At 41.7% G+C, this 26,881-nt stretch overlaps 1 protein-coding gene across 1 annotated transcript; it reads right to left on the reverse strand.

The window, feature by feature from the left end:
• Positions 1–19,338: 19,338 nt before the first annotated feature.
• On the reverse strand, positions 19,339–26,542 carry ythdf1 (YTH N(6)-methyladenosine RNA binding protein 1). The gene is given in 7 exon segments (XM_036578327.1): positions 19,339–19,690; positions 19,855–19,899; positions 22,313–23,746; positions 23,748–23,939; positions 24,346–24,425; positions 25,415–25,439; positions 26,178–26,542. Coding segments are annotated over 7 exon segments (1,830 nt in total). The 5' UTR covers positions 26,205–26,542; the 3' UTR covers positions 19,339–19,663.
• Between the last annotated feature and the right edge of the window lie 339 nt (positions 26,543–26,881).

The following is a 26,881-nucleotide window of genomic DNA, read 5'->3' on the forward strand; positions in this document are numbered from 1 at the left end:
CTCGAGGACTCAATTAGTCAATTTCATTTAAAATGAATGTTTTCATGTTAAAGTTCTATATGCACTGTTAATGTGGAAACATATACATTTGCACGTACAAATGCAGTTTGTATTTAGCAATATTTCAGATAGAACTTCAATCATTGTCTATACAGACACATAAAAATTGCTGCTTAAAAACATATGTTAAAACATGTCTTTTATACTGGCAGAAAAAAATATACAATATGTTAATGGTGAACATTGAACTCATACATACATACATCATCTAAACTGCTTATCCTTCTGGGTCATGGTGGGGTGCTGGAGCCTGTCCCAGCTGTCATTGGGCAGAAGGCAGGATACACCCTGGACAGGTCGCCAGTCCATCGCAGGGCAGACAGACAGACAGACATACACAGTCACACACACTCACACCTAGGGTCAATTCAGCATGTCCAATCAGCCTGACTGTATGTTTTTGGACCGTGGGAGGAAACCCACGCAGACACGGGGAGAACAGGCAAACTCCACACAGAAATGACCCTAGTCGCCTGGCCAGGAATCGAACCCAGGCCATTCTTGCTGTGAGGCGACAGCGCTACCCACTGCGCCACTGTGCCGCCACTTTGAATTCATATAATTTTCATATGTTAATGATCAACATTCAATTAATAGTCTATATGTAAGCTTAGTAAATGACAAAGTTATTGTAAATGACAAATGCATTAGAATGCATTGGAGAACATTTAAGGGCAGATTTTTGTGACAGTAGTTGTTGTCCAGTATCATCAGCTCCCTGTTGGTAGAAACTCACATGAAGGAGAGAAAAGGGTTCAGCCAAGTAAAGACCAAGTAAAGTTTTTAAATGAATACTTTGAAGTAATGTGAAGTTATTCTTGTTTAAATTATTAGAAATTGGAATGCAAAGCCATTTATCTGGGCAGTAAGTATTTATTTTTTAAAAAATGAACATTAAAATACAATAAATAAAATAAAAATAAATACAAACAAGCAAATACACAATACATTTTGACTTTATGTGTGTGAAAGTGGTGGCACAGTAAGAAGGGGCCTGGGTTCGATTCCCTGGCTGAGCGACCAGGGTCCTTTCTGTGTGAAGTTTGCATGTTCTCCCCGTGTCTGTGTGGGTTTCCTCCGGGTACTCCGGTTTCCTCCCACAGTCCAAAGACATGCAGTCAGGCAAACTGGAGATGCTAAATTGCCCCTAGGTGTGAATGTATGTCTGTGTCTGCCCTGTGATAGTCTGGCAACCTGTCCAGGGTGTTTCCTGCATTCGGCCCGATAACTGCTGGGATAGGCTCTAGCACCCCCCAAGACCCAGGAGAATAAGCAGCATAGATAATGTGTGTGTAAGTGAGACAAAGTGTTAGCTTAACCATTTCCAAAGCTCTCCTCAAGGAAGTCCAGTATTTATAATCACCATCCAGTACATATCTTACATAATCAATCCTTCATTAAAGTAAATCAGCTACGCTGCTGATGGAATTGAACAAATCCATTTAACAGCTTGAGTGGACCGAGAAATCAGGAACCTAAATTAACCTGTGTTCATCTAACTATATTCTTCTCACCAGCATACAGTTGGATGCAAACATTTAAACAGCCCTGGTCAAATTAGATGTTTTGTTGATTTTATAAGTGAAAATGAGTTAACATTTCCTGTGCAGAGAACATCCTAAATGTGTAATTGTCTGCAAATTTTTGTGCACTATTTTGATTTATTTACTTCAACACAGGGGGCTCAATCCTGGTCCTGGAGATCTACCACTCTGGAAAGTTCAGATCCTCATCTGGCTCTAATATCTGTCTCTAATGTTCAGATGCCCCTGAAGGCCTTTCTTTCTCTGAACTAGGTGTGTTAGATTAGGGTTGGAGCCAAACTTGGTGGGTGGATCTCCAGGGCCAGGACTGGGCACCAAATATAAAATGCACCTTTACACAGGCCAGATTTCACATTTCACTATTTTATCTCAAAACATTCTCAAAAAGAAAATTCCTGGCCTCGCCATACCTTCTTAGGAAAGGTTCACACATCTCATTTACAAAACAGTTCTCTAAAGAACCATCCACTGAAAGGAAAGCAAAAGTTCTTGTGTGGCAGTGCTCTAAAGAACCCAACAGAAACAATAAATGGCCAAATTATCAAAGAATGTCACAAAGGAAACAGAAGCATCATATCATATATCATATTGTCCAGGGACTCGCGCTGCCTGTCGCCTCCTGCGGCACTAACACTGCTCCTGCACTAACACAGTGTCCAGACTTCAGCTGCCCCACCATCCTGCTCATCTGCTCCAGCGCGCGCGCCTGGAGGAGGATGTGGTTTCTGGCCAGCAACAGCGTGGCGATCTTGGACAGTTTCTTAGCTGTGGGTCCTGGCCGGTACGGCATGGCGGCCCTCAGCTCATCTAGCGCCTCATTCAGGTCGTGCATGCGCCTGCGCTCGCGCGCGTTGATGTTCACGCGTAGCGCGCGCGCCCTCTCGTTCGCGCTCCTCCGCCTGTGCGGTCCGTCCAGAAAGTGGAAGCCTCTGGCGTCACTGCCCGGTGGATCAGAGTGGTCAGAGTGGTCAGCGTGGTCTGATTCTTCCCAACGACCTCTAGGGACCCCTCCGGTCCCTGGCCCCTTTCTGTGAGCCGGGCAGGTGCTCTGTTGAGACCTCTGGGGCAACTCACTTCCTCCTCTTGTTTCCATTCTGCTCAGGAAAACACGCCGCTGTGATGCTCGTGCACCTGAGCCGTTTCCGCGCGATCTATATAACACTGTGGAGCAGTTTCAGGGATTAGCAGCCTGTCCAATCACATCAGGGGAAGGACAAAACAAGCAAACAGCCTGCGGTAGCTTGATGATAAATATTTGGCCCGAAGTGATGGTACTTTGGAGATGGTCATATTGTTTTGAGAACAGATGACGTCACTGAGGTAGTACTGTTATTGTTCATGAACAGTGTTATCAAAAACAAGGCTGTGATCCCGGCTAAAGAGATTATATCAGGTTTCACCGGATTTAAAACAATCCTGCTGCCAAGTTTAAACTGGCTCTTTTCTTAGCAAGTGTTGGTTTTTTCGTTATTTTAATAGAAATTTTATTAGACACACAACCTTAATTTAATCTCTAAATTTCTAAAATTTCAAAATTCAATGGCTGAGGTGTAAACAAAGCCATTGAGTGTTTTGTGGTGAAATAGATTATTGGAGAGAAACATGCTGACCCAAAACGGTGAAAGGAACAAGAGATTGTGATGTCTACAACACAAATATAGCCATTTTATTTGCTATCCAATGCTAACCAGTGAATCTACATCCAGTTTCTGTATGTGATGTTGTAAATGGTTAAACAGTGATAAGAAAAAGTGGTTTTGTTTGGGGACTATTTTGCCTCACATTACCCTGCACATATCTCTCCATCATGAATGAATTTGGAAAAATATGTTTTAGGCCAAAATTGATCTCAAAACTATCAAAAACCAACATCTCAGATATCAGGCAGCATATTCACAACCATTTCGCATAATGTTTCTGTGAGGGAGACTTCAGAAGCATCGAACGCTTCAGATGTCTGGTTCCTTTCACCACCACTGTGAACAATTCTGACTTGGTAAGTTTCTCTAGAATGGAGCATTTCACACCAAACCACTCTGAATGACTTTGTACACATTTTAGTGACTTAATTATACAGAAATAAAAAGATGGAATTCCTACTTTAAATGTCTTCTATATACACTGTGGGTGTCAGAATATTGTGGTGAGGATTTGATTGCATTCAGTCTTGAGAGCATTAAGGTCAGACACTGATGTTAAATGATCAGTTCTGGTTCTGTTCTAGTCTGCCACAGCCCAGAGGTGTTGCATGGAGCTCCATCTCTGCAGAGAATACAGCTCCTCTGCTCTGCAGCCCAGTGTTGATGGGCTTTATACTTTGGCATTCAGTGATCTTAGGCACAGGTGTGGCTGCTCCAGAGAACCCTTTTCTTTTGGCAGCGCTTTTCTTTTGAGATCATACAAGCCGTGCACAATTAAACACTTGTGCTAGCAATGGGTACACCTTGGTAGCTGAATTACAAGGACTGTGTGGAAACTTCTGGGCATGTAAAGTAGGTGTACATTTACTGACTGTGTTCCATATGTTGTTTATTCAGCTGCAATCTATCCCATGCATCATTGGTCAGTTACTGATCAACCACAGGGGTGTCGCTAGGACAGTACATTACTAGTTTAAATCATCTATAATATATTATTTTCATTCATTCTTTATGTGTCAACCATGCACTCGCGCTTCCAACTTCACAATATTATATAATAGCAGCGCACCACCTGAGGGAGGCACTGCTGCTGCTCTAATGCAGCGCTGCCTGTGCTGTGCTACCACAGATTTACTAAGGTAATGTGAAATGTGGAACCCGTGGCTCGACCAATCATATCAGACCTTGTTAATTGTAAGCCAATCATATCAGACCTGGGGGAGTGTCTCTGGTTGTACCCGCTCTGCAAAGCAATGCAAGTCTGCAACCGCTAAAGGTGAAGATAAGATTTTGGATAAAAGCTCAATTAGAAAATCAGTATTATAAAACGGAGAGTTCCGGTCCTAAAATTCTTTGAGTCTCATGCTGCTCACATGGACCACCGAGTGTACTGATGAAGTAAGAACCCATTTCTGCTTAAACTGAGGGACTTACAACTTATTTTCCGAACGAGAGCTGGCTGGTCAGCTAGATAACAGGCTAAAAGATAGCCAACAGCCTAAACTCCATCATTAATATCACAGGCTTAATTTAAGGTACTTATGGTATGATTCACTGTAACAGCAATATAAAGGTTTAAAGAATGTCACTTGAATGGCTTACACGTTTTCATATGTGTTTCCATCAGACGTTGCGTAAACCCAGGTGAATCCCAAATGGTTCCGTACTCCCTAAATAGTGTGCTAGCAATAGAAGTTTAGAAATTCTAGCCTTGACATCCAAGTAGTGCACTATTTGTCAAGTATGGACGTGGCTGAATCCCAGCAGGGACCCATTTGAGATTTAGCCCAGCGTGGGAGGAAGGGTGCTGTTGGATTGGTGCTATATAACACTTGCGGTGGTAATTTGATGACCAAATAGCACTTACAAAGTGAAGGTTTTTGTGTTATCATATGTTCATTTCAAGAGTGAGGGTTAGAAATCAGGTAATTGACAGCTCTTTATATTCTTTGTTTTTAATATTTTACTTCAGTATTTGAAACAATGACTCCAGTATTTGCCATATATTGTTGTTTACAGTAAGTTAATGTCAGTGAAAAGGTCATATAGTGTTGATCATAATGCAGATTTATATCCCTCAAATCCTTAACCTGTAGGTGGAAATTAAGAGACAGCAGGTCCGTTGAAGGCCAGTCAGATCATTTTTACAAGTTAAAAAAATCAAATGGATCAATTAATCTCTCATTATTTCTTTGAGTTCTTATAAATCTCAGTTTGACAAAAATAATGTATTACTGAACACAGGAAAAGAGGGAGAGAAAGAAGCTGAAGGAGACTGACAGGACTGAAGGAGCAGATCTGATGGAGTTTAGTGAGCAAAATTACACTCTTTCTGATGGCACCAACTGAGACTGAACTAATCTATAATCTATGTATTTGAATAATGTAATTAGGATCTTGTAGCTTATCTGAGAGAGAGGAGATATTGATATTGTATTGTTTGACTTTAGTACCTTTGCTTGATCTGTGCCTGTTTCAAGTGGATGGATATATAGTATTTAAGTCATACTGGCTCTGTGCTTAATACAAACTATGAAGAGACAGACCTACTCTGTGCCAACTTGACAAATACACATTTTTTGACACATTTTGAGGCTGTTGCTGCCGTAAAGGTTCACAATGAACAGACATTTTAGGGCCTTTAAAAATGCTCCTGGGAGACCGTACCCCTAGACTCCCCTCATACAGGCTTAGCCCCCTATACAGAAACCTCTAGTGATGCCCCTGGCTAACCAGATATTATTTGGATGGTGGACCACTCGCAACACTGTAATGATACTGACATGGTAGTGTATGTGGTGCTGGTTTGAGTGGGTCAGGGACAGCAGTGCTGGTGGACTTTTCACACATATCATCTTTCATGATGTTTGGATAGTTCTTCATTTTTTTTAAATGCATTTTAAAGGAGAATTTCAATTTTCTATCGTTTTTAAGTCATTTTATTTTTTGTGAAATAGTTCACTGTAGAGAAACATTTTCTTTACAGTGGTGATCATAGGAACCAGGGGCTGTGAAGTCTACAACACAAATTTAGCCATCTTATTTATTGCTCAAAACCTCAAGTGAACCCACATGTGTCTAGTTTTAAATGTAATGTTGAAAAAAAAAAGTGGTAAATCTGAAAAAAAAAAAAGTTTTCTTTTGGGACTATTTTGCTTTACAACTCCCTGCATGTACCCCTCCACCTCAATTATATTTTGAAAATACATTAATACCAAAACTTGATCTCAACGCTATCGTAAAACAGCATCTCAGGCGTCAGGCAACATATTCATAACAATTTCATGTGATAACTTTCTGTGAGGAAACTTTTAAAGGCATCAAACTCAGACATCTGGTTTCCATCACCACCAGTGTGAACAATACTGACTTGGTAAGTTTCTTAAGAATGGACCATTCCACATCAAAGTACTCTAAATGACTTTGTTTACATCTTGACCATTAAATTATGCAGAAATTTTGAAAAAAAAATGGAATTCCGCTTTAAGACTTTTCTGTATATCTCCCTTTCGATCTTACATGCATTGTTTCTACGTTTTGTATGCATCACCTGTTCTCTGGAGTTAATTTTGTTTTTATTTGACATGTTTGGTTTATTTTAAACCAAGAGAGTCAAAAAAAGAGAAGTCCTCACTTGCTATGCTGATGGATGATAGACGTGTTGCAGAACCAAACAGATTGTGATACGTTCTTGTAAAACATATTATTTCTTAAATTGCATTTTTTCTCTCTTAAACCCTTCTCCATCCCCCCAGTGTTCTCTTCTTACTGCGCTTTCTCTTTCCCCCCCTCTATTAATTCCAGAAAGGGGCAGTGGGCGGCTGATTGTCTTTGTATGTAGATTTGATTTCTGTCTAATAGATGCTATAATAAATGACAATATTCCTCCCATTTGTGAGAAATGCCCTAAATGAGTCAGATTAATTAGTCATCATTTGCAAATGCAAATGGATGTGTGTTGGAAATGAGACGCTGGCTGTTTCTAGAATGCTCCGTATGAGGAGGGGGGTTGATGGAATGCAATCAAGCATTCTGAATTAACCAGCAACACATCTGTTTAATGGGGGAACGTTGATGGTCTAATTTGTTTTTGCTAACAGTATTCTTGTAAACATTACTCATTTTTGTGATAAATATGCAAAGAGATCAGTGAATCACAAAGCATCACCTTGGTGTGGGGGTACAGAAATGACCTCATGGATGGTCCTACAACAAGAATATCATTGCTTTCATAACAAAACCTCACATCTCTGAAATTGTAACTTTATAGGAGAAGGGAAAAACATAGCTTGTACATTAATGTAAGATTTCATTCTGCGTAATTTTTGGTGTATTTATATTAGTCCATTCATCAGGAACTGGAATTTAAGACCCTTAAGGTATTCATTCACCATGTGACTTCTGTAATGGCTATGAAATTTAAGCCATCCCCTGGAAAGTTACCAATTTTGAGACTTTTTTTTTGGACTGACTATAATCTGAAGTCCACTAAGGTTCTTCACACTCACCTCTGAAAGGTATTTGGGTAACGAAAAGTTCTTCATTTATGGACGTAAAGAAACATTTTGGGCACCTTTATTTTCAGGGTTATAAATCTCATCTTTAGGTTTTAAACATGTTACTGTAACATTTTTTAAGCATGTTACTATGTTTAGTTAAGCTGAGGAAAATTTGCAGCAACCAATAAACACCAATGTTTAAACGCCAAACTCAGTGTGGTTATTTTTGACAATAGGCGTTCTCTTCCTTAACAGTGGTGCTTTTTGAATGTCACACTTATCAAGGGGACCCCAAAAAAGGGAGACAGCTTATCTAAACACTGTGTGTAAAAAATGTTACAGTAAACATTTGGATGTACCTTAAAAGGTACCTTTAATGGAAGACCAAATTTCCTTCACTTTTTCAAAATAAATTAGTTTGAAGTGATATCTATCTGTTGCGGGGGACAGGGTCGTCTGGGATTCTCTGCTCTCCCAACTGCTACCGCGACCCTAGCTGGACTAAGCGGTTAACAACGATGATGATGATGATGATGATATCTAAACATTTTTAGAGTTTAAAACTATATTGTTCACTACCCAGTTCATACTGACTTAATAGCCTGTTTTTAATTTCCTTGTTTCTGTGATGTCACAAGAGCCAACTCACTTACATGCACCCACCTATTCAGCCTATATCAGTTTAGCTCTGCCCATTCACCCTGAAGTTCTAAGCAGTGTTACACCTCTGGGTGCTTTTGAATGAGACAAAATACAGGGCAGCCAGTCAGAACAGAGCTCATTCATCTTGTAAGCAAACAGTAGTCGTAACAAAAAACACCCTCTTTAATATAACTGATAAAGAAATGTTGTAAAATGGTCATGTAAAAATGAATTATAACCATTTTAGTACATAAATCCCCAGAAATGTAATAAGTCGACCTCAAGGAAAAAATAAAATACAAGACAAATGTAGGATATGGGCTCTTTAAAATCAGCAGTGTTTCAACAAACAAAAAACTACAGCCCACACAAATATCACACAACACAGTCAAAGCATTGCCCACATCAGGAGCCGTGTACAGGGGGAGGGGTAACACAAGCCTCGATGAACAAAGACTAAGAGAAATAGATAGGCAGAGGGATGCGGCCTGCGAGTAACTGATATATTAATATATGGAAATTAAAGCACGCATAAGCGTGGCAGACACACCCATTTGCAAACGCACAGATGCTGACACACCCTCACAGCAACATTTGCATATGACCTTCCACCTCCTAGGGGCGCTTAGACTTTTTGCCCTCAAGCTAATGAGAGCATCGTCTGAGAGCGCAGGGCACAAATAATCTGCGCCTGTATATAAATGAGGGGTTGCAGTCCAAAATGCATTATAGTGTCATTTTTGAGAATTTTCTTTTTTTTTTATGATAGTTGTTTTACAGAAAGTTATGATAATAAATAAAAGGAGAAATATTAGAAATTGTGCACTGTTTCTAAATCACTATTCAAATTGAAGCAAATTTGTGAAACAATGCACAAAAAGACTTTTTTTAGTCTTATTCCTTCCATTAAAACGTGTTCGGATGACACTCAAGTGGATTTGATCTACTGATCAGAGGCTTTCGCACGAACTTAAGGAATTCGTGCCTGTTTGAGTGCACGCTGTCTTTAAAGCAAAAGGGGGGCACTTCAAATACTGAGCAATTCTGAAATTCATGTAAACATTCAAATATTCTACTTTTCGCTCAAATTGTGATGCTAATAATATTATTTGTAATCAGAAACTCTGCATTAAATTAGAAGGATTACAAAATAGAAGCATTTTCAACAGTGGTCTCAGGCTTTTGGACCCCACTGTATCAATGCTATATTGTGATCAATAAAACTTATTCTTTTCAAAAACCTCTTATATCCTATACTGTCACAAACAGACATACAGCATTTTATATACAACTCTTTGAATGCTATGGGGAGGAAAATAATAAGTCAAGGCTAAAACTATGCTCATCATCTCTGTTTACTGAATTTGGCAGACTGTGAATATGCTTCAGATGTGAAGAAAGTGATTCAGTAGTGATTCATCAAAACAGAAACAAATCTGCAGGACTAAATGTCAGTATTGTCTAAATGTTTGACTAAATGTCAGAGTGAATTATGAAGAAACAGAACTAAAGAACATTCACTGCGTGACTGATGTCTTCATTTTATCTGGCCTTGTTCAAATCTAAAGTACAACAATACCACATATAAATGAGAAATGTAGGTTTGAGCTTTGTACTAATATCTAACATCTTAGTGTTCATATATGTTTGCAGATTGACATAAAATGGCTAAATGATCAGTCTATATTAATACCTTTTAAAATTTCCCTTTTCATTGTTTCACATTATTTGAAGGTGTCAGCTACCCTTTGCATTGTGTGAACATGCCATGCTTAGTGGACCAATAGAAATGGTCCAAAATTACATGGAATGAAATCTCATTAATAACCCTTTAAAATCCCAGGTTTATTATTCAGTAACTACTGGAACTTCAATGCAAACTGGTTGAGCTATTCTTAGGTTATAGAAGTGTGTAATAAAACTTTGGGGCCTTCCAGTGGGCCCTGGCCATTTAAAGGCTTATGCTACATTATAGATTTTTTTCATCCTTTTTGTTTAAATTTACCATCTCAAAGACACAATATTTTATTAAAACAGTGACAATATGCTACACTTTAAAAAAAGAGGGTTCTTCAAAGGTTCTTTAATGAAGGCAATGCTTAAAGGTGATGCTTAAATGGTTCTTTAAATAGTGAAATGGTTCCTCAGGTTGATGGAGAATGTGTTGTGTGTGTTTCAGTATAGAACCTCTTTGAAAATGGCTCTAAATAGTAATCTAAAACGGGTTCTTCTATTATTACAAGCTTGATATCATAACAATAGCAGAACCTTTTTGGTGCTTTATAGAACCATTTTCAAAAAGGTTCTATATAGAACCATTGCCTTTACTAAAAACTCTTGGAGAATCATCTTTTTTAACAAAACACTGAACACAAACTGGCATTGTTAGTCATTTTGGGTGGGCCTATAAAATCATGCTTTATCCAGATCTGAAGAACATCTTATTGTAAATACGAGACCCTTTCAGCTCATATTCTAAAATGTGTATTGAGCAATAGCCAAAAAACCACAAAAACCAACAAGGCAAATTTCCTCTGCCCTCCTCCCTGAGTCACCCTACAGATCGTCCATGCTAAAGCACAGAGGCCCGTTATAGCACCCTCACCCTTTCGCCTCATGACACCCGCCACACAGTTCGCTGTTGAGAGGGGGGGTCTCGGTGTAGATAGTGGGGTGAAAGAGAAGCCCGTTGCCGGGCGACAGATTTGTGGTTGCCATGGTGAATTTGAGCAGAGCAGCTGGGCCAATCATCCGAGACATGTGGGGCAGAGTGGGTCTCGTGCTAGCGAGAGATATGTATGCGCACGTGGGAGGAAGATTTGGGAAAGAGAGGATGAGGAGGGTGGAAGGCAGTGGGAGAAGAATGGAAGGGGCTGAGAGACAGTAAATAAGGAAAGGATTTACTGATCACTTTTGGGGTTTGAGACCTCTGCTGATCATTTTTTTAAGTGAAGATTCAACAAATCGACCCTCTAAGTATGTAAATATATTACCCTATCCTCTACAGAAAACAAACCTAAATATGGCATTTTTCTGCAAATTTTAGTACAGTTTCTATTTATGTTTATTATATTGGAAAGAAAATATACCATGTAAATGTGCCACTTTTACACAGACCACATTTCATGTTTTGTTTTTCCCCAGTTTGCTACATTTTTTGGATAAATAGTAACTGGCATTAAAATTGGGTGAGGGGTTGGGGTTAGGGTAACTTACTGGTGGGCCAAATCAAAACATCTTAATGGGCCAACTTTGGCTCACGGGCTGCACTTTTGGCATATTATGTTACATTGTACATAAACTTTGCATCCACTTAAAGTTTCTTTTGGGAAGCAACATTAGTTCTTCTTTAGCATCTCCAGAACAGTGATTCTCAACCCTGGCCGTGGTCACATTTTAATGTTTTGCCTGCTCTTCCGCTTGTAGTTCAACTAGTAAGTTCATTAACAAGCCCTTTTCTGAGTTGAGTTGGGTGGGTTACAGCAAGAAAGCACAAAAGTATGCAGAGCAGAGGTACTAAAGAGCCAGGTTTTGGAAACGGTGGCCCAGAAGAAAGACTTTGGTGCCTTTATTTTTAAGAGATTAGGCTCAATTCCTAAAGCTGTGCAGTATGTTTACTCATCTCCATGTGGTTACGTAAAAGTTTGTTGAATTTGCTTGAAGCTCTAATCATTAAAATGAGCACACGACTTAGAGAAGTGCCCATGAGCTCTGATGTGATGACAGTAGTGTTAATGTTTATGTTTTCAAACCTTGACATGTGGTGGTCAGTGTTAGAATGCACATTAGCCATTCTGTTTGACATTGTTGAATACTGAAGAGTTTAAGGCGCTTGTGTGATGATTCAGGCATGCAGTTTGTACAATACTACATTCGTGGATATGCGTTTGTTACTTTTTGGCTGATCAACAGTCATCATCTTAATGTGCTAAGTAACAGACAGGTGTGGATTTAATGATTGTGAGGCTCTTGGCAAAAGACAGGAATCTAGTCAATATATCTAATATTTTGAGTTTGGTGTAAGAATATTATAAGACTATTAAAAGTGTCCATATCCTATACTTTTCTTGTATTTCATTTTTGTCATTTTTTCACTTTGTCACTTATGACATTTCTGTGGGTTTATGTAACAAAAACAGTTATAATCAATTCTTACATGACCATTTCGTAACCTCTCTTTATGTCTTGGAATTTAACAGGCTGGTTTTGTTACTGCGCCTTTAAGACTGATGCATGTAAATGGGTTCTGTTCTGACTGGCTGCCTTATTTGGCTTTGTTAAAAAACAATCCAGGCTGAAACACTCCTTATACCTTCAATGTAAAAGGGTGGGGCTAAAGTGCTGTAGTCTGATTTTGTGTATATATTAAATTTTTTATGTTTTGGCTTTTATGACATCACGGAAGCAATGAATTCAAAATTCTTGCAGCTTAGTTTCTAAATATAGACTGTATAGAGTGATTAATGAACTGTACATCTTAAAAGATTAAGAGTGATTACATACTACATCAAACTCTTGTGTCAAAAAAGCTTGGAAAATTTGGATGAAGATATGGATCCTTTCACTTATTTCTTTAACTTATTTGTAACTAATATAACTTATTTTACTTGTTTTAAGTAATTTAACTGGAAAATGACCATAATTATTATTATAATATTTGTTGCTGCTATCTGAACAGTTTGGTCATTTTCCAGTTTTTGGAAACTGAAAATGCCTGTTGCCCTTTACATTGTGTGTAGATTAGATTTCATAATGAATGGACCAAAATAAATTTCCTAAAATGATTTGGAAGAAAGGCCTGTTGCACTGACTTTCATTTTCCTTCTCCTGTAAAGTTATCATTTTGGAGATACGAGGCTTTGTTCCGACAGCAGTGATCTCACAATATTGGTAGATAGAAAAGTTTCTTCCTTCAAGAAATATACTTAAACCAAGCTAAATTATCTGCCAATGTAGTGAGATTATCAAATATAATCAGAATGTTAAACTCTGAAATTACTAAAATAATAATAATAATAATAATAATAATAATGATAATAATAATAAAAACATTGGCAATAAAACATCTGTTTTTAAAAATAATCTTCACAAGGTGAAATTTAAGGGTTAGAGACAGCCGCTTCTCAACAGAAAGTACACTATAAATGATGGTTTAGTATATATATTTAGCATATTTCTATCTCAATCAAGGTATTGGGTTTAAATAGATCATATCATAATCCTTAAAAAATATCTTTTTTTTTCTTTTTTTCTGTGGGACTGCAGTTTAACCCTCCTCGGTAGAATGGTCTATATCTAATTTGTATTTTCATGGGGCCCTTGGCTCATGGGGGTCTGCATAGGTTGCTGCCTATCTTTGTCTAGGGCAAAGATTAAAGATTTTGTGATAGGTGACAAAGTCTACTGTAGAGGAGAATGCAGTATGAGTGGAATGTGTGTCCAGGTAAAGTTTGCAGGCTTGCACCTGCACCTTCCCAGTTTGAGCTTTTCTGAACCTACCTTAGGAGCTCAGGGTAGCAGAGTGTGAGTGAATGCACTTTCTAAAGCCATTACTTTGAATTCTCTTAGGAAACAACATGGCTCATTAACATCTGTGCATATGTAAAGGCAAGCTCCCTCTCTCTTCTCTCTCTTTCGGCTTCCTTCTGTGCACACTTTGCCTTGTAATGAAGAGGCCCCGGACTGGACTGACCACTCAATGCCCCTCAGACCAGAGGGGCGCCATTGTAATGCAGAGCCAGCTCCTCCCTCTCGGATCTGGGGGAGGACAGGGCCCGGAAAGCTGAGACAAACACAGAGAGTCCTGCAGCAGCACACATTTCAACGAGCATGAGCTTCATCCTGGACCGGGACGAGAGAAGGCCGTGCTGGCTGGGGAGACTTAATCAGAATAACGGAGCTAATGCAAGCCCTCAGAGCGTGACCAGCAAGGCCTGCTGAAAAGCATGGTGAGATGTGGAGCACTACAGACAGTCAGGCTTCTCTTAACCTCATGGATATGGCATATATAGGATGGGCGCAGTGAGGGTGGGGGAGGTGGTGGTGGGGGGTGTAGGAATCAGCAGGTGCCTGCATGCGCCATTTTAGATGCACAGTGCAGCCTCTGCAGCTTTTTTAGCCGTTCTAGCTGTTTCACACGTGCAGTGAGACAGAATGCTTGAAAGTAAACACGTCTTGCGAATCCATTTTGCTGCGCTTTTCCCCGGATGACCGGCTCAGACTGAGCGCTGTCTCAGCTCCTTTGTGCGCTCCTCAGCTGCGCCGGCTGAAGCTCCGATGGAGGATTGTGGAGAGATTTCTCTGCTCTGCCACAATGTCAGCGTCGCGGATTTTCAAGGGCATCCTGCTGCTGAGGATTTGCTTAGCGGCTATAGAGTGTGTATGTTGGTGCGTGTGCATGGGGGTGGGAGGTGGTGGTGGTGAGGGGGGGTCATGACGTCACCGTGTCCCGATGTAATCCTCTCGCGTCGAGGCTGCGCTGCAGATCAGCAGAAGAAGCAGAAGCAGCGACGGCGGCGGCAAAGGCCAGCGCGCGACACTATCACCGCAGGACGGGATGCGCGAGGATACTTTTTTGTTTTTGTTGTTATTTGTTTCTATGGGGGGGCGGTCGAGCCCCACTGCGGCTGCGCGAGCTCATTTTGTTGACGGGCTGCGCGAGGAGCGTCCGCGCCTTTTCCTTTTCGCTGCGATCAGACGTTTTGGATGGTGATGGTGGTGGTGAAGGTGGTGGTGGTGGTGGTGAGGAGGGGGGGTTAGGCTGCAGTGGGGAGGGGCGCTGAGGGCTTTTTTCTTTTTTTCTGCTGAAGAACAGCAGCCCGGCTGAGGATGCTGCTGAGAGGAGAGCGGCGATCATCCGGCTTGTTTACAGAGGGATGCACTGCTGCTGCGGCAAACCGCTGAGAACTGCAGATCGCGTTTTTGGGCTCCTTTAGGGACGCGGCTGACTCGCTTTTCGACGTCCGGCGGATCGCGAAAAGCCTGATCATTTGTTTGTAGGAGAGAGAATGAACAGCCGTGTTTAGACGGTGCGGGTTTTTAGAGCAGACCGGTGTCTTTTTCTGTGCTGAGGACTGGAGGCCAGTGCTGTAGTGATCTGCGGCGGTGATGCAATAAGAAAAAGAGGGACAATAGCCGCGGTTTGCTTGCACTGGAGCTGCGGGGTTTGTGTGCAGGCTAACGCAAAGCCCACTGCGCATGCGCAGCTGGCCTGCTCTGCTCAGCTCCGCTCTCCCACTGAGCCTCCCGCGTTTCGATGCTTTCAAACGGTTCGACGAGATTTCCGACAGATTTTTTCCCCTTTTTTGTTTTTATTTATGTCAGACAGTAGCCTTTCAGGGCTCTTCTCGTCGCAGCCGCGCGCAATCACGCACGCGCGCGCCCCCGGGACTCTGCCTCTCTGCGTGTTCACGGCGGACCTTGATTTAATGTCCATACAATTAAGGCACGCGGTGAATGCCAAGAGAGGGTCCTCCAGCTCTGCGGAACCGAGAGTCGTACACGGACACCGTTTTGGGGCGAGGCATGATGGGAATAGTAATTCAGTAGCTGACGAGAGAGAGAAAGAGAGAGAGAGAGAGAGAGAGAGAGAGAGAGAGATGCCCTCCTCCCTTTGGAAAAAGCATTGCCTTTCATACATCTGCTCACACTGCGGTAGAGATGAGCATCAGATGGTTAATGAGCTCTGAACTTAAAGCTCTGTGGTAAAGGCACAGAGATCAGGTTTACAGTAAGTCTGAATGTATTGTGTGTTCTTTTTTACCTTCACTCAGTGAGTGCTGATGTTGGTCCATTGATCTGTTTCTTATGCAATTGTTGTGGCTAGCAATATCCTAATACTCTTCAAAATGACCAATTACAGTAATAGTACTAGTAGCAATACATTAGTATTACTGCTACTACTAACGCTAGTAATACTAGTAATATGATACGAGTAGTAAACTCCATTACTCAGTATAACAGAGGGAGAGTGTTCAGCTTGGAGTCTCAATTTGCTTCTGTGCAATTCTCAGCTTGGACAGTTTTAAGAGCTTTAAATTAAAGTACTATCTATATTTAATCTCTGCAGAGCTGAATGCCAGCAAGATTGCTTACTGCTCATCTCATTTTTGATTTCTTCATGCCTGTTAATAAAATGTTTTCTAAATGACCATGACTACTAGAATTTCAGTGATCACTTTTACTTTCCTTTGTCTTCTTCAGACTCTTGGCTTATTGTAGAGCACCTGCCCTTCACAACATGGTAGAGGCTGGACAGAGCACATCAATAAAGGAAACACTTCAAAACTCAGAAGGGATGATTATTTTTTTTTGCTTATTAAATAGGGCAAGGGATTCTCAGTGGAGTTTAAGTCTTGCAGGGCGGGCAGAAAAAGCGGAAGCCTGGATGTTCAGTGTTGGTGATTGTTACTTTTGACTAACTAGTTTTGTTTGTTTTTGTCCGTCCCCCTAATCAGCCCAGGTGTGCATCAGCTTAAAACTCACAGACGAATCCACTGTAGCCTACCTGAAGAGATGACGCAAAAAGAGAACTGTGGGATATGTGCTCAAAAACAATAATTTTCAGCATGTAAAAAAGGGGAACAGCTATTACAGGTATAAAGGGTAATCTGCCAGGTAGCTTCTGTAATACAGCACAGGACGACTCATGTACAATATAGTATAATCATTTCATTGCTAAGTAAAAAAAAAAAAAAAAAATCCTGGGTATACTGGCAACAGTATGATTTCAGCCTCGCAAGCAGCTGGATAAGGGAGTCTATTATCCACATTAAAGGAAAGTTCACCTGAACAGCCAACATATTTAACAGTGAAATGGGCCCATTGTATAATGGTAACTGGCCTCTCATAGATTTCATTTACTCTCAGCAACATAAGGTGTTTGGGGATAAAGTAGGCCTATTTCTTTAGGTATAGCCTATACCTGTATATACACACCTCTACCTACACCTATACCTCTCATCTTCCCATGAGGTATATAAATGTCACTGGAAAACTGGAGGAATGTTCTGTTTTTCATATTGGCTAGCTTATAATGAAATATATTTATGCTACTTAAACCTAGTCTAACTAAATACTTTCTGTGATGCAAAATTGTGTTTTTGTAATGCAGATTTTACATTCTAGTTTGTGACTCAACAACACAGGTTAAATTTATCAATTTAGGCAGTCTTTCAGCCACATGAGCAAAACTAAAGCATGACCTTATTTGTGTAATGGTAACTGGCCACTCAGACTTCTTGGTAGGTTTTTAGGGATGTTAACATGACCTCCTTCTTTAGGCATATGCTAATATACCTAAATATCATCAGAAGAACTGTAGGAATGTACAATGTCCCATACTGGCTAGCGTAATGCAAGCATGCCAGCTAAAACCCAGCCTGACTACATAACTGCCTTGATCCAACATGGTATTGATGTAAAGCTGATCTTACATTAATTTGTAACTTTATCACAGGAGGGTGAATATGAACTTGTTTTTTACACACTACTTTAAATACACACCGTTTGATGGCACAGAAGAAAATGTAAAGAAATTATGCATGCCTTAAAAAGTCCTGCAAAAGACAACTTGGTAAAAACAAAGCCCTTGAACACCAGTTACAACATATAGTATTATTTTAATAATGACCATGATCAAATCTAAGAACGTGATAGATAGTGACCTTCCATACAATGCATATTCATTTTCAGGGGTGACAAACGCTTGTCTTGTAATTTTTTAGTATGTCATATATTCTCATGAATCATTTGTTATATGATTATATAAATCTGAATTCCTCACAAGATACACTCCCTCTCTTTCACACACAAACACACAAGCGCGCACACGCACGCACACACACTCACACTCACACAACAGCAAGCAGGTCCTAAAAATAAAAAAGAAAGGAAAAAAAAAAAATCACGCACAGAAACCATATACTCTTTTTTGTTTTGTTTTTTTCTTACTTTTAACAGTAAATCAGTAACATTAATTTTTCAGGTTACACATTTGAGGCGTTCTCCGTTATTATATGCTCCTACGTTAAAGCTTAGCATTATACTGAGGACAAGGGGAAGAAAAGATCAATAAACTGAATTCTGTGAAGAAAGGACAAAAAAAAATAAAAATACGGGAAGTGATGCACCTTGACTGATTTCAAAAAAGCAGTGAATGCTACATTTCTCTCAAATTGGCTTAAACAAAGAAACAGCGACCTCTGCTGGGCATCAGTGGAACAGTACAAAGTTACAATGCTGCTTTTAAAACAATAAGCAGAGTATAACAGAATCATAGCACTTGGCTCAGAACCATAACTCAAACTGTAATTTTTTTTTCGTCTTCAGTCCAGCCAGTGATGTTGACTTCCCTTGGGTAGAGGGTGCATGGGACGTCTTTTTCCCTGATTATGCTGTTGAGGTATAGTACAGCAATTACTTAACGGTTTTGATGACGCTATAGCTTTAAAATGTTAAGGCTCCAAGCAGGAAAACAAAAGAAAAAAAAAAAGGAAAATCAAAAGTATTGTGACCAATGTGACTAGCCACACACACAAAAAAGTTATAAGCTGAGTGTTACATAATTCAAAAAATATAGTTTTCTTTTACATCAACATTATCATCTTTTATCAAGACACATTTCATTGTCCCTTATACGCAGTTGCACATATACTCCCCAGGACCTTCCTCATTCAACCCCTTTTGAAACCCCCACACCAACAACAATAAAGATGTACAGAACGTCACCTCGATTGTACGAATTTAAACTGGCCAAGTACAGTTACTGATGCTGGGGAGCAACCCCGGTGGTTCTTGATGGTTCTTCTTCCACCTTACCAATTACAACGTCATCACATCCTCTCAAACACTCACAAACGTAATCATAGGCTTTTAACACTCACTCAAGTCACCTTGACGACTCTCACTGCCAGCGTTGAGAGGAAGCAGGGAGGAAGGGGTGGGACCAAACAAAAAAGGGGAAAATGTGCAGACAATTGTTGGTCAAAGTTGGGGATGAAAGAAAGGAGGGAGGTGTGTAAAACCCAACCAAATGATAGAAAAGAAGAGACAAAGAAGACCACGGTGCCGTTAATCAACTTCACCCCTCACGGAGCCAGAACCAGGAGAGCAGAGGTTTGAGTTCGACGCTGGCCCAAGTCACCAGAATTAAATAGAGAAAACAAAAATGGCTGTTCATTTTTCTTTTTAAATTTCTTCTTGCGTCCTCTTTTTAAATTTCATTTTCAAATGGTCAGTCCTAAAACAACCGTTGATCAAGCTATGGGGGTGCAGTCTTCTATTGTTTACTTCGATTTTGGCGTTCCTGGAAGAAGAAGAAAAGATGAAGGGTGATCAAAGTGATGCAAGCTTTTAGTTTCATTAGAGCAGCGCCTTTGCACTGCACTGCACTGCCAATACATGACATCTGTATTCCACACACAGAGACTCCCACTAAACCCAACACGCTCCCCACCCCCAACCTTTTACCTGATCCAGTCGGGATCGATTCTGGATTGGAGCAGGTTCATAGTTCTGCCATGGTAGACAAGAAGAGAAGAGTGATTAGTATTCCTCACAACACACTGTAGCCCACCCAAGAAGATTGTCTTTTGTAAATACCACATTGTACTGTAACAGACAGTAAGTGGCATTAAAATTGTCAACAATTTTAGCGAGAATTTGTGCAAACCAACAAAAACAAAAAATATACACTGTAGCCTATTTGTCTACTCTGATGAACCTGATAACAGTGCATAAGGGAACCAGCAGAAGCAATGGCGACAATTACATGCTCTGCTTTACTGTTTTCAAGATTACCTTTCAATGACATTCAAGCAAAATTCTTAAAAAGCAACACATTTTTCTTGAACAAAGAAAATCACAAAGAAATATGCTCCCTTTTCAATGTGCTGGGAACCGTGAATTCGTAATAACCTGTTCTAGAAGGCTCTACACAAAGCTAACTGTAGAACACAGTAATTCCAGTGACATGACACCACATCTGAAAATGAGGCACTTTTCACTTTCACTTCTGCCCAATCACCAACCCAAAACCAAGAATGTAAGGACAGCGTAAGCCCATCAGTCATAGCCCAAGGGGGGGAAAGGCATCTCTTGCAAACAAGCTGCAATGTCACAGGGCCCAGGTACATGGTGCCCTACTCCAGATATGAAAACACTTCAGCGATGTAACTGAAGCGCCTTGATTTATGCTCTCCCCAAAATGAAATACAAACTGGACAAAGAGCTCATATTCACAGGCCTCTACCAGTCGTTATCTGAGGGGTGCTTAAACATTTTGGACTGGTGGAAATCCCTTCAGTCACTGCCAAAATGATCCACTGCACCACTTTGTTATTTACTCACAAAGCTTGGTTTAGACTGGGAGCACTGTTCATTGAACAATGATCACATCACACCAGCAGGTATCCAATCAGCTCAACAAGTGGTCAGTTTTGCAGTGCAGTAGCTGTTTGGTACTGGTTAAATGGACAGTCTATGATGGAGATGCCAATTCTGGTTTGGTAGAGCAATTTGGTGATTTCCCTCTAACAAATCCTGTGGCCTGTCTCATGAAGCAGGATTCCTCATTTAGCCAGCTAACTTCATGCCTAGTTCAATTTAAGCCTGTTTTTTATGTCTCACAATGGTAGATCACTTTTTACCAGGATTCGGCCAATGAGGGTCTAGTATCATTAATCAGGGACAGCCTTCTCATGGAGGTGGATCCCCCTGGTCTTTTTCTTGTCACTATTTTTAATTTCATGACATCATACGTGAAAAATCTCTCTTTTTGGTAGAGGAAACAAATCATACTACATACATACAAAGAATAAAAAAGCACATTTCTCCAAATTTATGTAGAACTATTTCATTTCCTTTAAAAAATAAGCCACTAGACTCTTTCTCTGTTTCAAGTGTTTGGTTGTAACACAGTCCATGTTGAACATGCTTAATGAGACAGGCCCCTGGTAATAAACTGATAAGTTGAATCACACACACGCCACATGATTGTGCATGCCTGTCACCAAATTGTGCTAGAAAATGTCCCTGCTCCAGAACTGATGACTCCTGGTTCATGGCCTCAGAATGTCAGAAGAAAATTCTCATCAAAATGTCTGCCTCTTCAACCTTTATGACTGTTGTTTATTTGTGCTGCTCAAGTCTGAATGAGCAAAGAATTGTGGCTACTGTGTTTTTAATGCAGCTCATGTGGCATTTTTTTCCAATTTGATTTGACATACCTAAACAAGCATATGTACAAAAAGAACTGGCTAGGGGTGTAACTGGGCAGTTGTGGGCTGGCGGTTAGAGAACCAGCCTTGCGACCGGAAGGTCACCGGTTCGTTCCCTTGAGCCGACAGTACGTGACTGAGGTGCCCCTGAGCAAGGCACCTAACCCCTCAACTGCTCCCTGGGTGCTGCGGATAGGGCTGCCCACCGCTCCAGTCAAGTGTGCTCACTGCCCCCTAGTGTGTCTTCACTAGTGTGTATGTGGTGTTTCACTGCACGGATGGGTTAGATTGCGGAGGTGAAACTTCCCTGTTGTGGGACTAATAAGGGTCATTTAATCTTTATCAATCTTAAAACAATATATTGTGACAATATGCATCATGAAGGTGGGTGATACCAACTAGATTCTATTAATAATGCCATCTAATGGAATTGAACTGTGTGTGAGCTTTGGTGTCAATTACAAAAACACATTGTCATTTGCCACCCTCCCCGCTCCAGGCCTCCCAACCCCAATTTCTATTGTCATTTGTGGGCTATGCAACAGCAAGGACACGGTCATCAGTTCAGTTCGGGCATTAAAATTTTCTTTACAATCCTGTGAGAATATTGTGTGTGTCGTGAATATAATCTAATCGTGAGCTGTGTACATCATTACACCTTTATAGCCGAAAGGAGAAGAAAACAAGTGTTATTGTGACGTGAGCATTACCTTTCTCACCACCTCTTCTTCCTCCTGCCTTTTCTCGTAGTGCGAGAAATCATCGAAGATGGAGGTGGTATGTTTGTAGGTGGCGATGATCTTCAGCACCTGCTTGGCCTTCTCCAGAGGCACCTCCTGCGTGTCACGTGAGTTGGTAACCGGCTTATTGTCGTTGTTCTCCAGCCGGATGTGCCTGAGCTGACTGTTGGGCACGTCCTTAACAAACAGCCAGTCCACATCAAATTTGCCTTTCCACTTGTCCTGTGCCCAGACGCCAGCACTGGTACCGTAGTCCACGGGCGAGCGCATCTCGGCCACGCCGCAGAAGTGCCCACTGCCGTTGACGCTGAACAGCAGGTAGACGGGGCCCTTGCCATTGATGGCGCGGAAGGCCGCATCCAACCGCTTGTTGCCATGCTCCGTGCTGCACCAGATTGAGTACTTGATGGATCGGTGGATGTCGTCCTCAGAGTAGCTTTTAATGATGAACACACGACCGTTCTTTAAGTTCCAGTCGAAGTCCTTGGGGTTGTAGCTGTGCGCTGCACGCAGCTTCTCCAGGACCGGGTGCGACTCACCTGCACCAGAGCCTGGGGGTCCACCTCCACCCCCATTGCCCACACCCCCACCACTGGAGGAGCCACTGCTGTCCACACTGCCGCCTCCACCATAGCCCGGGTTGCGGTTACGTGGAGCGACCCACCGGGTCTGAGGGGGCGGGTTGTGATTCTGGTAAGGCTGAGGAGGAGGTGGGGCCGGAGTGGCCATCTGCTGAGTGAGGGATTGGGCGGAGGGCATGGGCGGCTGCGGAGGGGGCGGGAGCCCATGGGGGTGAGGGGGCAGGTGGCCATGAGAGAGAGGCGGATGCTGCTGCTGGTGCTGGGGAGGCAATGGTGAGGCCACTTTGGTCACAGGCCCCTTGTTGTCCCAGGTGCCAATGTCCATGTTGTGTTTGATGGGTGGTGGAGGTAACGCACCCCCAGCCATAGGCATCCCGGATTTGGTTTTGACCTTTAGCTGCTGCGGTTTCGCCGGCTTACTCGCAATGGCTGCCCAGGATGTTGGTTTGGGGGGCATGCCTATAGGGGTTCCACCATTACCTGTGGCTACAGCTGCTGCCACTGCCCCGCCGCCAATCACTGAACCCACGGTCTTGACACCTGAGCCACCACCTGTGACGTCACCGCCAATCTTTAGCCCAACCATGCCCTGCTCCAGACTGTTCATGCCTGGTGCCTTGCTCAGGGTGTCACTGTGGAAGCCTGTCTGCCCATCCGGCACCAGGGTACCACCTAGGGAGCTGGGCGGGTAGCTGTAGCTTCCCCCATAAGCAGAATTCTGAGTTTGCTGACCCTGAGAGCCACTGGTGCCCCAGGCTGAGAAAGCAGGGTTCTCAGGGAAAAAATTAAAGCGGTGGGGGTAGATGCTACTGCCCAAACCGCCCTGGCTGTCCAAACACAGTGTCGTGCATGAAATGATGGTCTCCATTGCTGAGAGGGGCATAAGGGGTGAGATAGGGGATCGGAGGGTCACCGCCAGTTGACCAGGGAGCCTCACTAAGGGGGTAGGGAAACCCAATGGATGGCGCATAGTAGCTGGATAAGTAGGGGTCAGTCATGGATTGGTAGCTGTTGTTCTGGAACACAGAAATGTTGTGGTTTGACCTTTGTAATGAAAATCAGTGCAATATCAACACAAATCCACAAAAACAAATGTTCAGCAGATGGTGAGAGAATCAGATCTCAACACAATTTCAACAGTCATAAAAGCTGACTCAGGCAATATTCTAATAACAGTTTCATTTACCTATTTAAAGCATAATAAGGCAGGTCAATGTTTAAATGAAATAACAAGAAAGCAATAAAACCATCAGAAAGAAAAAGCAATCAAATCCGAAATAATCATGGTTTGTCTAAAACAAGTTAGATTTATTTAATTAAACACAACCTAGATTTTATACATGGTAAAACATCTTCCCTCCTTTTTACAACACATTGTTTCTACACAAAACAAGGACAAACATACATAAAGAATTTTCTCACCGGATTAGATTGGCCAGTGAGGTATGGTTCAAAGTCATTGTCATGGACCGTTTCCTTTTGGTGAAGTGAGCCATTTTGCACTAAAACAGAAAACATAGCTCTGTGACAAACCAGTAAGCACAAAAGCTCAAATTACATATTGCACATTTTCTCCAGATTTAGACAGTATTTTTTTCCCAATGCACATCAGCTGCACCAGTTGGCTGACCCCTGTAGCACTAAACATCCCAACACACCTGACAATGGTGCATCAATCACTGTACCCTTCTACTGTCATGTCACATGGCATAAGTGAGATTCAAACCTGCAAATCTAGACTAGCCTCTGCGTTACCAATCTGTGCTTTTTGCTGTTGAGGCACTCAATGATAAACACTCATTTTACAACAACACATTTTAATTCATAAAGCATAAATAGTGGTTGATTTGACCCATATGGCTGCCTTGTTCACATAAATGAGGAAATATACAGGTTAACTCATTATTTACCTGGAAAAGAATCATCCGAAACACTGTCATTGTAATCATGTGTCTGTTACTCCATATCTTAGTGAATCACCTGTCTGACTAGGGAGACAGACCAGACCTTAAATAAAACTGCTAATGGAGTGAACACGAGTACTGGATATATTAAGATGTAAGCAGATGTACACCAAAAGCTCACATCAGTGTTGTGTAATCCCAAAGCGGACTCTGGATGCTTCAGTCATACTCTCCATGGTTAAAAATGATGTGCAACTTACATACAAAACCAGCCTTAATCTGCTAAATTGCAGCTTGACCAGGTGCTACCATACGAACCGTGCCTGAAATCTCACACCGCTTTGGTTACGATTACTGAGAAAAAAAATATGAACATGCACGGAAATTCCCGTTAGGCCACGGCAACGAACGGCGACTTATATCACAAATAGACCGAGCCACGGACCGATGGCGAAGCTTTATGTCCCCTGTAAATCCCCTCTTACCTGGCTTCATTTACCTTTGCTAGACTGACAGCTCAATTTACCTGACTAGCATGAGCATGAAAATACGAAGCACTGTAAGGTTAGCCGTGTTAGCTATCTTACCTTTAGCATCTTGTCCTTTTGACGTCTTCAGGTTCCGTTGGCGCAGATTACACAGGAAAGATGGAGGAAACAAATATACATTTCATTAACCTTATTGTCTTTGGCAACAATATATATGGTCTTTCAACAAGTATGAAACATACGTCCCAGGTTTCCTTTGCAAGTCGGCCCTGGTCTTTTAGGGTTAGCGTCCATCATAAGAAAACACGTCAAATGTAGCTACAAACTAGCTAAACTGACACTTTCTCGAGCAGACAACATTATTTATCGCCACATCAGCGACGTAGGTTAACTGTTGTAATGCTAATTAGCCAGTTACCAATTTACTAGTCTTAATGGTCAAACGGAGGCACACTGCTAGCTTATATAAGCTAGCTTAAAAGAGTGCTAGCTAGCAAGCTAAGTTAGTTGACTGTAAATTAAGTTCTGTCTTGAGTGTCTCAGCTGATGCTACATTTAATCCGTCAAGCAACTGATGGAAAACGTCGCCAAGGCTAACTATGTCTTTTTTGTCGCTTGTTTAAGCTGGTAGTATCGCCACACGTTCATGTGATCGTGTGACCAAACAGCAGGCGAGCTAAAGAGCGAAGCTGGCCGTCCGCAATAGCCGCTGGCTAACGTTAGCTAGCTTAGCAACAGCGGAGTGGACGCGCAGTGCCCGTTTCTCGCGACTCAAGCCGAGGCCTCAGCTGCGCTCTGAGCCGGGAACCAGGCACATATAAGCACATATTCCTCCGGCAAACGGAGCAGTAGTAAAGCCTACCTGAGGATCAATACTGGTGGTAGACATAATTCATCAACAGAGTCTCTATAATCGCCAAGAGTCTTGAAAACTGTCGGGTTAGTGAGCGTATTTCCAAAGCCCGTGTTTCCTTCCTCGGTTCCTTTCGCTGGCTGCTGTTTTTTTTTTTCTTACGGCTCGATCCTCAGCAACTTCCACGGCGAGACTGAGCCAATCCCGATACCGGAGTACACCACAACCTGGTCCGCACGCTTTTCTGCGTTTACTATAAGGTCCAGTGTTGTAGATTTAGTCCAGTTCGGTTGCGCGGCGTGCTCTTTTGGAGGTTTTTCCTACTCCTCGCAGCCTTCAGTTTATTGTGCAGCCCAGTTCACTTCCCCCCCAGCTCCATCCGGGATCTGCGCACAGCCGACTGACGTCACGGAGACCGGGTGGCCACGCGGAGGGAAACGAATTGAGAGTCAGCGGCTTTAGCAGGTTTGATTCTGGACCGGGCGAGTTAGAGGCAGGAAAAACTGGAAAATCATCAAAGAGTTGTTTCTTACATCAGGGAAGAGTAATATTCATAAAACAAAACTAACTCTCTCCAAACCCAACTTCGCTCACTATCGTAAGGAAAAAGTCAACCTTACACAGTAATACAAAAACAGGAAAGCAACAAAACTTGTAGTTAATACAAGCAAAGATTTGTATTGCTTTGATTGTCCACGTTAAATTGTATTGAT

This window comes from Colossoma macropomum, unplaced genomic scaffold (genome assembly GCF_904425465.1).
Source record: "Colossoma macropomum unplaced genomic scaffold, Colossoma_macropomum, whole genome shotgun sequence".
Classification (NCBI taxonomy): domain Eukaryota; kingdom Metazoa; phylum Chordata; class Actinopteri; order Characiformes; family Serrasalmidae; genus Colossoma; species Colossoma macropomum.